Genomic DNA, 13458 nt, shown 5'->3' on the forward strand with positions numbered 1-13458 from the left:
ATTTGCCTGCGCCTTATTCTCTCGTCCGTGATGTCTCGTACTGTCCACTCTAAGTGTTCCTCATTGTTTTCGTTATCTTGTACGACTGTAGCAGTTGGGTTGGTGTCGTCCGTCTGCTGCGATGGGAATGGGTCGTTAGCCGCCGGACGGAGCTTGTCTACATGGTAAGTCTTTGTTTCCCATGGCACGGCTAATTCCACCCAGTAAGGGTCTCGTACGCGAGCAACCTGGAACTTGGCGCTTTTCCAATCAAGTTTCTTACTACTTCTAGCCGTACGTACATCGCGTAAGTCTAGCCATACCCAGTCTCCTACGCGGTAGGTGGGCGCTGGTCTGCGGGACTTGTTAGCTTGTCGTTCTTGTTCTTGTTGGGCGTAGGTCATGGCAGATATAGCCCAGTTAGCAGCATCACTAATCGTCCGGACAATCTCCTTTGCAGCTTCTCCTACTTCGTCGGCTTGCGTGACCGTTTGGGGCTGGGGGAAAGGAGTGTTATGGTAACCATGGTGCAGGAAGAAAGGTGAAACTCCTATTGTCGTGTTCGTACGGGAGTTGAGCATAAGTTCTAAAAGGGGGCAGAGTTGTGCCCAGTTGTCTTGATCGTAGTTGCAGAAGATCCGTACGACTGCTTCTATATCGCTATTAGCGCGCTCTGTTGTTCCGTCCGTCTGTGGGTGATAGGCTGTTGAGAGATTTCTCTGGATACCAAGTAGCTGGCAGACCTGTTTCCAAAGAGAGCTGGCGAATTGGGGGCCGCGGTCGGACGTAATAGACTGTAGAAGGCTGTGATGCTAGTAGACTTCCTATACAAAGGCCTAAGCGACGTCTATTGTCTCGATCTTATCCATAGGGATTAGCACGATGCCTTTGCCTAGTCTGTCCTTCACTACTATAAGATTAGTTTTCCCTTAAGAGCTAGGTAAACCCGTGATAAAGTCGACTGTTAGATGTTGCTACGTACGACTAGAAACGGGTAATGGTTTCAAGTACCTATATTTCCCGTCCCTCCAGGGGGTGCTTTTCCAGCATAGCTCGCAATTCCGTACGTAACGGCGTATATTAGTGCTTATGTTTGGCTAATACCATTCTCTTACGATAATTCTGTATGTTTCCTCTCGTCTAGGGTGTCCTGTTAGCAGAGACAGGTGCGTAGTTTGGATTACTCCTGTCCGAAGTGGTTCACATTCAGGTACCTATACTCTATTACGCTAGTATAACTTATCTTTAGCGTTAATCGTACAGTCGCCTAAAGAGATAGTAATCTTACGAGAGCTAGGGAGAGATCGTTTTCCTTCCCACATAGCCGCTCTTATTTCTTAGTATAGGGAATCTTCTTGTGCGGCGCTATCCTAATAATCTCGTACGAGCGTAGGAAAATGCGGTGGTCGCGGCAGTGTAGTCGACACTAGGGGAGAGATATTTTCTTAAGTGTCGGTAGTGTCTCGTACAGGTATAACCGCAATACTTTCCTAGGTCTGGGCTGGCACTAGCATGATAAATTCTCTTAATGCTAAATGCTCGTCTAGGTCGTCCTTCTGCATATCTTAGTCTCGCCTAGATAAGGCGTCCGCCCGTACGTTCTCCTTACCAGGGCGGTAGCGGAGTTTCATATTTGGGAAGCGGGCTAGTTCTAAGTTCCATCGTACGTGGCGTTTAGAGAGCTTTTACTTATGGGTGAAGTATTCTAGGTTCTTATAGTCTGTAACTACTTCGAATTCTCGTACGCCTTATAGTTTAGCGTCCCACTCTTTTAAGTAGTAGATCACCGCTAGTAGCTCTTTGTCGTGGATTAGGTAGTTCGCTTCATGAACTAGTAGCTTTCAGGAGAAGTAAGCTATCGTACGTAGGGTACCTTTGTCGTCTTCTTGTAGAAGTACAGCACCTATTGCTCGTCTAGATGAGTTACACTCTACCACTATCCGCCTGTCTAGGTCGAAGGCAGCTAACACTTTATCAGAGAGGAAAGCTTCCTTAAGGGCGGCAAAGCTCAGCTCTTGGTCTCGGCTCTATTCGAATTTAGCGTCTTTTCTTGTTAACCGTACGAGAGGTTCTACCAGTCTTAAGAAGTTAGAGATAAATCTACAGTAGAAATTGGCAAACCCAAAGAACCCTCTCACGCCTCGTACGGTAGCTGGAGCTTCCTATTCTTAAATAGCTCTTATCTTCTCCGTGTCCATTAAGACGCCCTTCCCTACTTTAAGAATAAATCCTAAGTATTTCGTACGTTAGACGTCAAACTCGCACTTCTTAAGTTCAAGCTATAGTCCCGCAGCTTGCAGACGCTTAATTACTTACCGTACGTAGTCGTGATGTTAGAATATTAAGCCATCCGTGTAGATTAGGATATCGTCTAAGTAGGCGGAAGCGAAATCGTCTAGAAACTCGCGCAGCGTCCAGTTAATATAGCGCTAGAATGTGCTAAGAGCGTTAGCAAGCCTAAAAGGAGTAACTAGCCACTCGTACGACCCAAACCAGGTACAGAAAGCAGTCATCTATTCTTAGCCCTTAGTAATCCGAATTTTGTGAAAGGCGGCTGTAACATCAAGCTTTGTATACCACTTTGCTCGTCCGACTTAATTTAGCGTCTCCCATATAAGAGGCAGCGGATAATAGTCCTTACGAGTCAGCGCATTTAGGGCGCGGTAGTCTACGCAGAATCTTAGTCCTCCCTTAGGTTTCCGTACGAAGAGGACTGGTAACGCGGCGGGGGAGTTGCTTGCGCGGATGAACCCTTTCTTAAGTAACTCGTATAGTGTCTTGCGTAGTACTAGTAGTTTATCTCTAGACATATTATAGAGAGGTCCGTACGGGACTTCTAGCAGCTTCCCGTCGTCCTTAGGAATCAGTTCGATCTTATAGTTAACGTCTGGGCCTCGTAGAGGCGGGAGCTCGTCTCCTTTCTTTGAGGTAAATAGGGAGGCGTACGGTCGTAAGTATAAAGGAAGCGACTTAGTTACTTCTACTATAGTTAGCTGCGTCTTTGGACGGAGAGCTTTCTTAATGTCTTGGAGACTGGTAGCGAAGACTTACAAAGCTAGCTGTTTTCGGCTTCGTCGTACGTGGGCCTGAAAGGTAGCTGCTGAGATTACGGCGAAGTTCTATAGTGGTTTGGTTCTCTCTGTGCTAGGCATAGAGAGATCGTAACGTGGAAGAAGAAGTGTTCGTCCGGCCGCATTAATAACACCTCCTACATCTTTAAGCTAGGTTTTTCCTAAGATGATGTCGTACTCGTACGTAGACGTGGTAATGAAAGCGGCTGCTTTTCGCTTAATCCCTCCAACGTCTATAGTAAATTAAGTAATGGCTCCTACAGTGCTCTTCTAGTTATTAACATCTTTAATCTCCCTAGTAGGGATAGATACGCGCGGCAGGTCAAGTTCTCGTACGAGTCTTTCACATACTATCGCATAAGTGCAGCACCCATTATTAATTATAGCAGTAGCGTTTTTTAAAAGATTAACAATTACGTCTATAGACATTAGCTGAGTAGGCTTTAGTTAGTGAAGTAGCTCTTGGACAGGTCGTACGACCTGCTTAACCTGCTTTGGCTGCCCTAGTCGGCGTTTTTAGACTAGGGCTCCTCTTTTCCCTCGTCCGAGCTTTCGTCTTCTAAGGTAGCAGCTAGGACTTTTGTCACGGTCTCTAGCTTGCGCGTGCGTTTTGGGACTGCTGCTTTACACTGTCGTACGAGGTGGCCGTAGATGCTACAGCGTAGGCAGCTGCCCTCCTCCTTGCGTTAAGTAATTTAGTTTTGTGTACCCTAGTACTCGTTCCTCGTATAGGGACGCATGGCGCCTATATTAGGCGTCTAGTCCATTTCGTCCACGGCAGCTGGGGTAGACGTAGGAAGAGAGGTTAAGTAAGAGGGCGCGTTAGACGAGAGTTGGTTAATTACCTTAAGATTCTCCTAAGTGTTCCTAAGTCGATGAACAAAGGCGTCGTACGTCTCGTTTAAAGGAGGCTGGTACCCAGCTTGGTAGCGTAGTAGCTTCCTATTAAGAGAATTCTTGAGATAGTTAATTTTCAGCGCGTCGTTATCTTGTCCGAAACCAGCTTCGTTGAACTTTAGATTGAAAGCTCGTATGTAGAAAAGAAACTCGCCTTTTCCTTACTTAGTCGTACGGAGATACTATAGAGCTTTTTGCTTAATTAAAGGGTCTTCGAAGAACGCGTTTAGTTGCTCCCAAAGCTTGCTCAAGCTAGGTGATAGATTTCTGCTCGTGAAGTCTTGTACGTAAGCCTGTAATACTAAAAAGGCTAGTCCTCCCGTACGGGAGATTACATAGTAAGCTTGGTAGAACTCCGTAGGGTAAGCTAGATAATCCGCTGATAGTTTCGTACGGATCTGCATCTTCCACTGCGTGTATTCTTCGTGTGAGCCTTTCTCGAAGATTCTAACATTAGGGAGTCTAGCTTTTCTAAACTCTTGTACGGGCGTAGGCGTAGCTAGAGGCTGGCTAGGAGGTTGCTAACTTTCTATACTTAGCGTGAGATTAGAAGTCTGTGCGTTAGGGGTAGCTTGCCCCTATACCGTACGGAGGAAAAGGGCTTTCATCTCTTAGAGTTCTTCTCGTACGCCTTTAGCGTCCTTAAGTCTTATAGCTATTTAGTCTAGGTTTCGTCAGAGTAGATTATTCGTTACATTAAGTTAGCTCCAGCTTTCTGCGAGCTCCTCGTACGTTAGAGGCCTTAGCGGGGCGTTACTAGATTCTGGGTTTAGTATAGGCTCATGTAGCCCTATCGTTATATCTTGTTCGTTTTGTATTCTTAATTCTCTCTCGCTCCGTACGAGAGAAAAGAGTAAGAAGGGTTAAAGTGATCTTTTAGCTTATGTTATAGGCGGAGAGGTCTAGCGAACGAGTATACTTCTACCTATCGTACAGAAGCTAAAAGATAAGAAAAAGAGAAGATAACTAAGTACAGACTTCTCTTATACCTGCTCGCTTCTGATCACGTGTCCGTACAGAAGGTATATCACGTGGTCGAAGATCACGTGATCCTCTTTAGTAGAGATCACGGGCGCAGCCCTTTACATAATCTACTAGGCGGATAGCAGGTGCGCTATAAGTAAGCTATAATAGTAGATTAGATTAGAATCTTAATCTACTAGAGGTTTACTACTTTAGCTTTATACTAAGCGAAATCTACCTTATATAGCTTTATTTTAAGCTTATAGACCTTAGGATCGTCCTTATAAGCTTACTAACCTAAGATAGATAAGTTAGTTAACCTAGTTAGTACTTACCCTATAAGCAGCGTATTAATTAGCGTATAGTCGCCGTACTCTAAGAGCTTTAGAGAGGTTAGCTCTATTAAAAGTAGCTTTATTCTATTAGAATTAACCTATTCCTATAAATTATAGGTAACGTAGCGCGCTTCTAGTTAGTTATACTAAGCGTAGTAGTACTATCGCGTTCTACTAATTAGCTCACGCGTTTATATTAGATTTAGATCAGTTAATAGATTATTAATAAATTAGTAGAGGTAGTAATACTCTTCATTATCTAATAGTAATAGTTCTTAAAAATAGAAATAAAACTATAATAAATAGTTATAATAATTATGTATAGATTAAATTAATGCTAATTAATTATTAATCTTATTATCTCGTTAGAGGCGCGCCTGCGCGCCTCTTTTAGAGTCGTCTAGCTATTACTTTTTATATAAGATAGAGCCTCTAGTTTTAGTCTTAGCTAGATTATAGCCTTAGCGAAGGTCGCTCTTATTAGCTGTACACAAGGACTCTAGATACTGCGGCTTAATCTGCAGCGTGTGCTGTTATAGGTGATCCGGATAGCAGCGGATTATGTATAATCGCTGCTCACAGAATCCGGGTGTGCTTAAGCACCTAGATTCTATCAACTGTCCAAACTATGCCCACATTCTGACAAAAGTACAGATTTCAAATCTGTTAACTAGTGGAGATAGTAAAGACGCAGAAGGCTGTTCTGTTAAGAAAGCTATAACAAGCAGTTAAAGGCAGCAAGAATGCTAAGTAAGCAACTACCTATGGATCGCATAAGTACTACCTTCATAGTACACTCAGTGGTAACAAGTGCTAGGTTGACAAGGTTACTTCCCCTCCCAAAGACCAAGGATCTTCTCCCATCTCTCCCTGTACTTCGTCATATCAATCTTCTCTACTTTATCCACAATTCTCTTTAACCTTAATCTAATTTCTTCTCGCAAGTTCGGCCAATCTACTCTAACTAATTCCCCATTCCTCTTCGCCACTCTCCTATCCACAATGACTGTATCGATATTACTATGCGACATGTGAAATACCACCGTCCTAACTGGGTCAAAACTAGGAAATAAGTTAATTTCATTGCATCGAAACAGCACTAAATCAGCCTTCTTTCCTTTTGTTATCGAACCGGTTACATCTTGCAAACGCATTACTTCAGCGCCGCCAATCGTAGCCATACGTAACACTTCTTCTGTCTTTCGCTTTACAGTCTTGAGGAAAGCTGTTTAGTTATCTTTTACACGCTGAGTTTGTAGTGCCAGTCTCATCTGCGCTATAAAATCGTTGCTGTTATTAGATGTGATATCTATACCGAGACAGGAATGACAGCTATTGTCAATTACATAGAAGGCAACAGGATGTCCTATCCCCATTTGGAGCTTAGTGTCTGGGGTTGCCACGATACCGGAACCGCTGTCTTTAATAGCGGCAAGTTCGCCTTAAGTTAAGCTTCCGCCGTAACTAAACACAATATCGGGACCGAGGAGGTTGTTATCTGCTAGTTCTTACACAATCTTTCGCTAAGCTATATCGTAATAACCTATAGCGACGTGGTACGTAATAAGCCTAGCGCCTATTGCGCGTGATTTTCTCAGTTCTTCCTTGATCGTCTCTATTAGTGTTGCTTTAGGTTCATTAGGTGTAATGCCGAATGTGAGCAATGATATATTCGGATCGTTATTAGGGAAATGCTCTTTCAGTACACGGACGGCATCCTGCTCGTGTAGCTCCTGAGTGAAGTTTTCGGAAGGTTCTCCGCTTATATATACCAGCATTGGAGGGTTAGGATAAAAACCGTAGTAAAAGGTGCCTCTGATTCCAGAGTCCTTAAGGCCTCGCACAGCAGCATCTGCAAAAGACGGCGCATTGATAATATGGCAATAATCAAGAACCGTGGTCACCCTATTACTAAGTAGGCTGAGTCCAGCGACATATTGAGCAAAGTATATATCATCGGTGGTGAACAAGCTCCTATATTTAGTGCGCATGTTGATCAGGTAATCAAGAAGTGACCAGTCGTTCGTAACAGAACGAAGGAATTGCTGCCACATATGGTGATGACCATCCACAAACCCGGGAGTGATAATGCTGTCCGTACCGTCAATGATGTCGCACTTACTATGTTTAGGAATAGAGAGCGCCGGCCCCACGGCAGCAATTGTATCATCCTTAATGAGAATATCGTAATTGAACAAATTGCCCATATTTGGATCCATAGACAGGACCGTAGCGTGCTGTATCATGATATACTTTAGAGTCGTCATGTTTCAATCGCAACTAAATCCCACAATAATTCGAGTACCGAACTAACGAGTAAAATGAGGTGCTTAAAGCGATGCAAAAAGACGCGAATACTCGTTGAAAACGGACGTTTTGAAGAATGAGTAATTGTAGGCGACAGCACACAAGGATTCACATTATATGTATAGTGCTAGCTTGCTGAAGTTCGGTCCGAGTTGTACTACATACAGCAGTTACCGAGGTAGATAAAGTGATAACTAACGTATCCGAGAGAAGCGTCGGTCCGAGATGCCAAGACCCCATTGAAAATCACGATTGTTACAGACTATTACAGCAATACTATAATAGCAAAAGGAAACGGACGATCAACAGATATAGAAGTATAACGCTGACATTATCACTTCGCTTCTCTCGAACAAGCATATAGCGTACATTTCCAACCTTTAGGTAAGTAGAGCCCAACCTGCTAGCGCAAGCATGCACCACATTAGACGCGTTAACTCCTAGTGTGCTGGTGCACAGGGTTATGATACAAGTAACAAGAAGGAAGTAAGATTCTCTCCTTAACAAGAGACGAGAAGGTTAAGGGCCTATGGACGTCCACGTTGGAAAATAATGATTATCGCGGTAAAACGGAGTTATATACCTATACATATTATACTACGCTAGGATAATCAGTTCAAATTATTCTCGTACGTATCTTTTTAGTAAGTAGACGTAGTATTATAAGTAATAGGAAGGATTCTCTCCTTAACGAGTAATAAGATAGCTAAAGGCCCATAGACGTCCACATTAAAAAGTAATGATTATCGCGGGGCACTAATCACGTAACCTAGCCTCCGACTAAGAGCTAGCATCCCGCTAAGAATAGGATGCCATAACGATATAAGATATTATGTTCTTCTAGACCTCCCACGAAAGAATGTTTCTATAGGATACTAGAGAATAGAACTAGAAATAACAAGAATATAAGAATAGATAGATTTTATTATTACTCTTATCATAGTTAACTTAAATTATACGTTCTTACTAGGTAAGCACGAGAATAATCTGAACTGATTATTCTAGTGTAGTATAATATATATAGGCATGTAATTCCGTTACATTCAGCCTTCTCGTTTCTTATTAAGGAGAGCATCCTTCTTGTTTCTTGTAACATTACTCTTTATTATAGCAGCGCTCTCTAACTTTCTACCTTCATAACTTCATAACGAAAGCTTATTGCGGTATAGGAAGATCTATTTCTTCTTTACAACGCTATATGCTTTCAAACAGGTAAGAAAAGAATCCGTTTTTTATTAAGATTTTGCTAATTCTTACCCTAATTCCACTCTTCGTGAGCCTTGGATACCTGTAATAACGCAAAAGTTAAGCTTCTTTCATGGTTTAAGATGCTATGAATACCTTATGAGCGCGTGGTTCCCTTTTGTATGCCCACTTCTTTTCTCACACCATTGTTTCCCGGTCTAGAAATACGTTCTCACACTAGGGGTTGGGCGTGGTTAATTTATTCCTGTAAAAATAGCGTAGAATATAAGATTTCAAACGATGATGCATTAATTTCGAGAGTAAATGCGTGAAAGAGAAATATTGGATTATCATGTTTTTGAGTAAGTACTTGAAAGGTGGTCCTATGGGAACTCTCATGTGTCCATTAGAAGCTCGCCGTTAGCAGCATGAAAGTCTTGTCCAAAAAGATCTGCGAACATGGCTGGTACTTGTTCCCACAGTCCAACACCATTTCGTCCAGGCGGCTGTATCTGAGAGGATTCATGGTTGTGAAGAGTTTCGCCAGGGGGAATGCTCTGTTGCATCGACCAGCTTTGAGTCGTGTTAGGAGCTTCAGCTGAGCTTTGGGTTTGTATTGGCAGTGTCATATTTTCTCCGATATTAGCGGACATTTCGCGCTCAATGGCCTCCGGGGCTTTCCTTAACGACAGTCGTCGATGGCCATCTTGTTGCGCATGTACCGATCGATTTTCATAATCTTGATTAGCGATGTAGCCAGAAATAAAAGTTCGCCAGCGGGCCAAGATTGATATTTCCGGAGAGGCGATAGCGTCGACGAGATTTTCCGGGATGATATGAGTTTCACTAGTGAGGTCTTCATCTGGATTCAAAAACTTCCGGGCATTGGCCAATTGCCGATCCACCTGCATATGCTAAGAGTTATGAGAATAAGCAAGACCACGGTGACAAGGTATTATTTCCGGACTTACGAAAGTATTTATGTTGCCCCAATAATTCTTGAGCTCGCCAGTAAGACACAATAGGTTCTCACAGCGTTTCAGTCGCGCTACGGTTAGCGAACGGAGGGCAAAGAAACAACGGAGTTGAATGACTGTGCAAACGTACGCCCCATAGCCAACTATCGGCCATAACTTTGATATGACGCCCTTTCGGCTCAAGAAGTGTTCTGTCATATCCACCATGATCGAAGAATGTTTCCAAGCCTGTTCGGCAGCGAGTCGCAAAAGCCTCTTTGGCAGCGTTGGCACTTGAATACCGCAAGAAAGTATGGGTACCAGCGCCGAGCACATATAACAAAAACAAAGATGGTAAGTGAAGTTCAATGAGAAAACTTGGCCCAATGTCGTTGAACTCGTCGAGGTCTCGCCAGAGCTTGAGAAGTATTGAACGCGTTCATCCATTGAAGCATGAAGGTCGTGAAGCCTCTCCTCTAGATTATAGAGCATTGGGGTCGGATCATAGGGTGGGTGTGGATTCTTCTGCATAGAGAATACGAAATGCTGAATCTCCCACCTAAATATTGTCAACTTGTATTACCTGAATAGCGCAGAGTCGACTTTACCATAGGCCATGTATGATAACTAAGCATGTGTGGAAATCTAGTCTTGAAGTCTTGTCAATAATGCCTCGCTGATGGATTGAGCCAACATTGTCAACATAACGCTCTCCGATTATTCGAGGATCTGACTGGTTGCTCTCTGGCAACGGACAGTCAACAACTTCAGCCCAACAATCTGTAAGAAATCTGGCATTGGCATGACTTGCGCACTGCGTGAGCCAACAAGCCCAGAGGCATCTTCTTTGGATGATAGCTTCAATAGGGTGTTGCTTGGCCCATTCAGGGTTTTGCTGGTGAAATCCCAAAATGCGACAAGACCGGTAAGCAATCACTACCATCAGATGTCAGCGCTCCATAACCTTTCATACCGATGTAAGCCCTGGGTTGTGAAACGTACTTGCATGCATGTTCGTTCGTTCGGTTTTCGATCTTGCCAACCAGAACATTGCGAGTATCTGACATGTCTGAACAACCTCCAAACATGGCTTATCTGCTTGCATTAAGACAGATTGACCAGCTCGTTCTGCCCATCTCTCTCCAATCTCATGCCAGTCTACACTGGATATATCCGAGATTTCGAGATTGCCTGATGTATTACCTCCGGGTACATGATTTAAAAAGCTCAGAGTCTATTAGTATGGCTTGTATCACGCGACTTCGATCGACCCAAGTGCACTTACATTGATGCGAATGCGAATACAGCCTTCGAAATATAGCCTGGGAGCCGCTGAGATAGGTAGTCATCGATAAAACTCTGTTTATAGAATAAAAGGTTGGCCTGGTAGTGTCTTTCAAAGTAGATCTCGATCAGAAACAAAGCCACCTCGTCAGCAACATGCGTATCTTCGTCGCCATCTGGCATAGATGGCCTTGTGTTATTGCCACGAATCGTGTAGAGCGACGAGGGTGTCGTCTTCTGTAGTGTATTAGCGGAAAAGTCATGTAGATGTCGACTAATACGATCATTGTCATTTGTGTTAGTACAAGCATCAGCTAGCGAAGGTTGGTTGTTGTTCAAGCGACTATCCCACGAAAACGCTCTGTGTTGCTCCGCAGAGTCAAAGCGCCCTTGACTGCGACAGGCAGCAAGTCCCTTTCGATTTGGAGGTGGCGGATATGAGCATGCATGATTGATGCGCGCGCAGCGACGGCATTCAGGCCGCTCGCGAGTGCACCTCAGCTGACTTTCTGTTAGCTTTTGCTCATTGGTGCGAGATCAAGATTTCGGGTATCAACCTTCTGCTTTCGACACCGTAAGCATGCGACGGAGACCGAGAGTGGATTCATCGTGCTCATAGAGCGTTGGGTTGGTGGGTTCGGTGTCGGAGGAGCAGAGTGAGCTGAAGCATATACGGTCGCGACTTGCCGGTCCGCTCCATCGGCCCGGCCTATATCCTTTTATAATCCTGTTCGGCCCGACTACCGTATCCACGCATGATACCAAGCTTTCTGGGGACTTATCTCTCCGCATTTTAATTTACATCCGGGGCTGTAGTGATGCTTTATTAGGCCTAGAAAGCCCTTTCCCGATCGTACTTGCAACATTCTTATTGCTAGAACCGTCCTCCAAACTCTCCTAACAGACGCAACACACAACAAGCCAGACTCCAAAGACAGCTAAAGCATACCATAATCCCGTTTGACGATGGAAAAGATGGATATTAAAAGGCATGAGATGATCTCGGAAGGCTCTCCATACGGGGTATTAGTCCATGGCGAAGATGGCAGAACTCGCCAGCTGCCCATCCCATCAGCACATCCAGATGATCCATTGAACTTCAGCTTATGGAAGCAGCGTCCTGTGTTTCTTACTGTTTGCCTGTACACCATTAGCGGCTTTAGTGTAATTCAAACCGCGCCATTATTCTTTAGGAAGTTGATCTCAGAATATAAACAAAAAACTCAAAGGGTAAGTTGACCATCCAACTATCTCATATTTGGCAAAAACATTAAAACTGAAATTACTAAGATGCATGTAGTCATTTAATGCTTCAGGAATTATTGAGCTTACGAGCTACCCTTCTTTATGTATGGGTATCGGTAACCTCTTGTTCGTTCCGCTGTCTATAGCCCTAGGCAGACGTTGCGCCTTCCTACTTAATAATACCCTGTTGCTTGCAGCTGTAGTCGGGGCTGCAACTTCTACCTCCTTTGAGTCGCACCTTAGGGCCAGATGTTTACAAGGTCTAACTGCTGGTGTATCTGATTGCTTGGTAGGTTCTGTTCATTGTAAGGCATGATGATCTCGTGTGGCCACGCACATGACTAACGAAAAATCATCTCCCAATGATCGTTTTAGATATCTCCTTCCTACTGTTAAATGTTGAATAAGAAGGTCGTGCATTGAACTTCGTAAGGTGGCTGGGCCCAGCCACTGAACATTTTAGCTATATATGTATAACGTGATGGATAAGCGAGTCGCGCAGGCAAGCGAGTCGCGCACCCACCAAACCTACGCACCTCTATAAGCGTATAGTGCCACCACAATGTAACTATCTTGATATGTATTAAGATAGTAGATTAAGTAGTACCTATAGTATCTTTCTTGCATGTACGCGCATTATGGCCAGTCTCTCTACACCTACTACAGCGCGCAAGAGCCTGGCGACTAGCACCTGATCGCTCTCCTCCTTGACGCTCTTCATGAGCAATCTGCTGATCAGCCTCACGCTGAGCAAGTAGATCCTCTCCAGCTCCCTTTGTTAGCACTCCTTGCTTCTGTATTCGCTTTTTTTTACGCTGCCTACGCTTCGTTGCTGCACTGCGAGCTATACAACTAGCTCACACCCACCCAATTACAAAAGCTATTAAAAGACTACAAAAAACAACCCTTCAACAATCAAAACAGCCAAATAAGACAAGACAACTACGCGCCATCACGAGCTCCATCCCATCTACCCAAGAGACAGAAGAGATCATCCCATATCGGTTCAGACCATGGGATTCTCTCAACTACACTATCTCTATATCAAAGAAATCTAAAGAAGAAGAGGCAATCGCGCACAAAGATTATATCCAAACAATAGAGGATAACTCTATAGTAATCTACTCAGACGCATCTAAAACTAAAGACGGAGATGGGATAGGAGTAGGCGTAGTGGCTTATAACCTAAACCAAGAAGAAATATACGCAGCGACAAGTAATATAGGCGAGCAGCAG

The 13458-nt window shown here is 43.9% G+C and overlaps 4 protein-coding genes across 4 annotated transcripts; all 4 read right to left on the minus strand.

The window, feature by feature from the left end:
* Positions 1-4118: 4118 nt before the first annotated feature.
* Positions 4119-4495, minus strand: COCSADRAFT_278514 (uncharacterized protein). Its single transcript, XM_007707633.1, has one exon. It carries the CDS (start codon positions 4349-4351, stop codon positions 4130-4132), a length of 222 nt encoding a protein of 73 aa, XP_007705823.1. The 5' UTR covers positions 4352-4495; the 3' UTR covers positions 4119-4129.
* Positions 4496-6072: 1577 nt separating this feature from the next.
* COCSADRAFT_350673 (uncharacterized protein) lies at positions 6073-7512 on the minus strand (the record flags this gene model as incomplete). The annotated part of the gene is made up of 3 exons (XM_007707634.1): positions 6073-6470; positions 6492-6686; positions 6789-7512. The coding sequence occupies 3 exons, from the start codon at positions 7510-7512 to the stop codon at positions 6073-6075; spliced, it is 1317 nt and encodes a 438-aa protein (XP_007705824.1).
* A 1552-nt stretch (positions 7513-9064) lies between these two features.
* COCSADRAFT_129499 (uncharacterized protein) lies at positions 9065-11614 on the minus strand. The gene is made up of 6 exons (XM_007707635.1): positions 11535-11614; positions 10979-11478; positions 10696-10919; positions 10302-10629; positions 9709-10252; positions 9065-9651 (listed from the first exon to the last, which is right to left on the minus strand). The coding sequence occupies exons 1-6, from the start codon at positions 11592-11594 to the stop codon at positions 9133-9135; spliced, it is 2175 nt and encodes a 724-aa protein (XP_007705825.1). The 5' UTR covers positions 11595-11614; the 3' UTR covers positions 9065-9132.
* Positions 11615-12696: 1082 nt separating this feature from the next.
* COCSADRAFT_350677 (uncharacterized protein) lies at positions 12697-13067 on the minus strand (the record flags this gene model as incomplete). Its single annotated transcript, XM_007707636.1, has 1 exon — positions 12697-13067. A coding segment is annotated over one exon (249 nt), but the record flags the coding sequence as incomplete, so codon positions are not given.
* Between the last annotated feature and the right edge of the window lie 391 nt (positions 13068-13458).

The sequence above is a fragment of the Bipolaris sorokiniana genome, assembly GCF_000338995.1.
Source record: "Bipolaris sorokiniana ND90Pr unplaced genomic scaffold COCSAscaffold_20, whole genome shotgun sequence".
In the NCBI taxonomy this organism is placed as follows: Eukaryota; Fungi; Ascomycota; class Dothideomycetes; order Pleosporales; family Pleosporaceae; genus Bipolaris; species Bipolaris sorokiniana.

Excerpts from the sequence above, each read along its gene's own strand:
- COCSADRAFT_278514 (XM_007707633.1), bottom strand. The coding sequence starts at position 4,351 with ATGCAGATCCGTACGAAACTATCAGCGGATTATCTAGCTTACCCTACG.
- COCSADRAFT_129499 (XM_007707635.1), bottom strand. The coding sequence starts at position 11,594 with ATGAGCACGATGAATCCACTCTCGGTCTCCGTCGCATGCTTACGGTGT. Across the intron at positions 10,630-10,695 it reads ACGAACGAACATGCATGCAA|TGATTGCTTACCGGTCTTGT; the intron begins GTACGTTTCACA and ends ATCTGATGGTAG. Across the intron at positions 9,652-9,708 it reads GGGGCAACATAAATACTTTC|CATATGCAGGTGGATCGGCA; the intron begins GTAAGTCCGGAA and ends CATAACTCTTAG.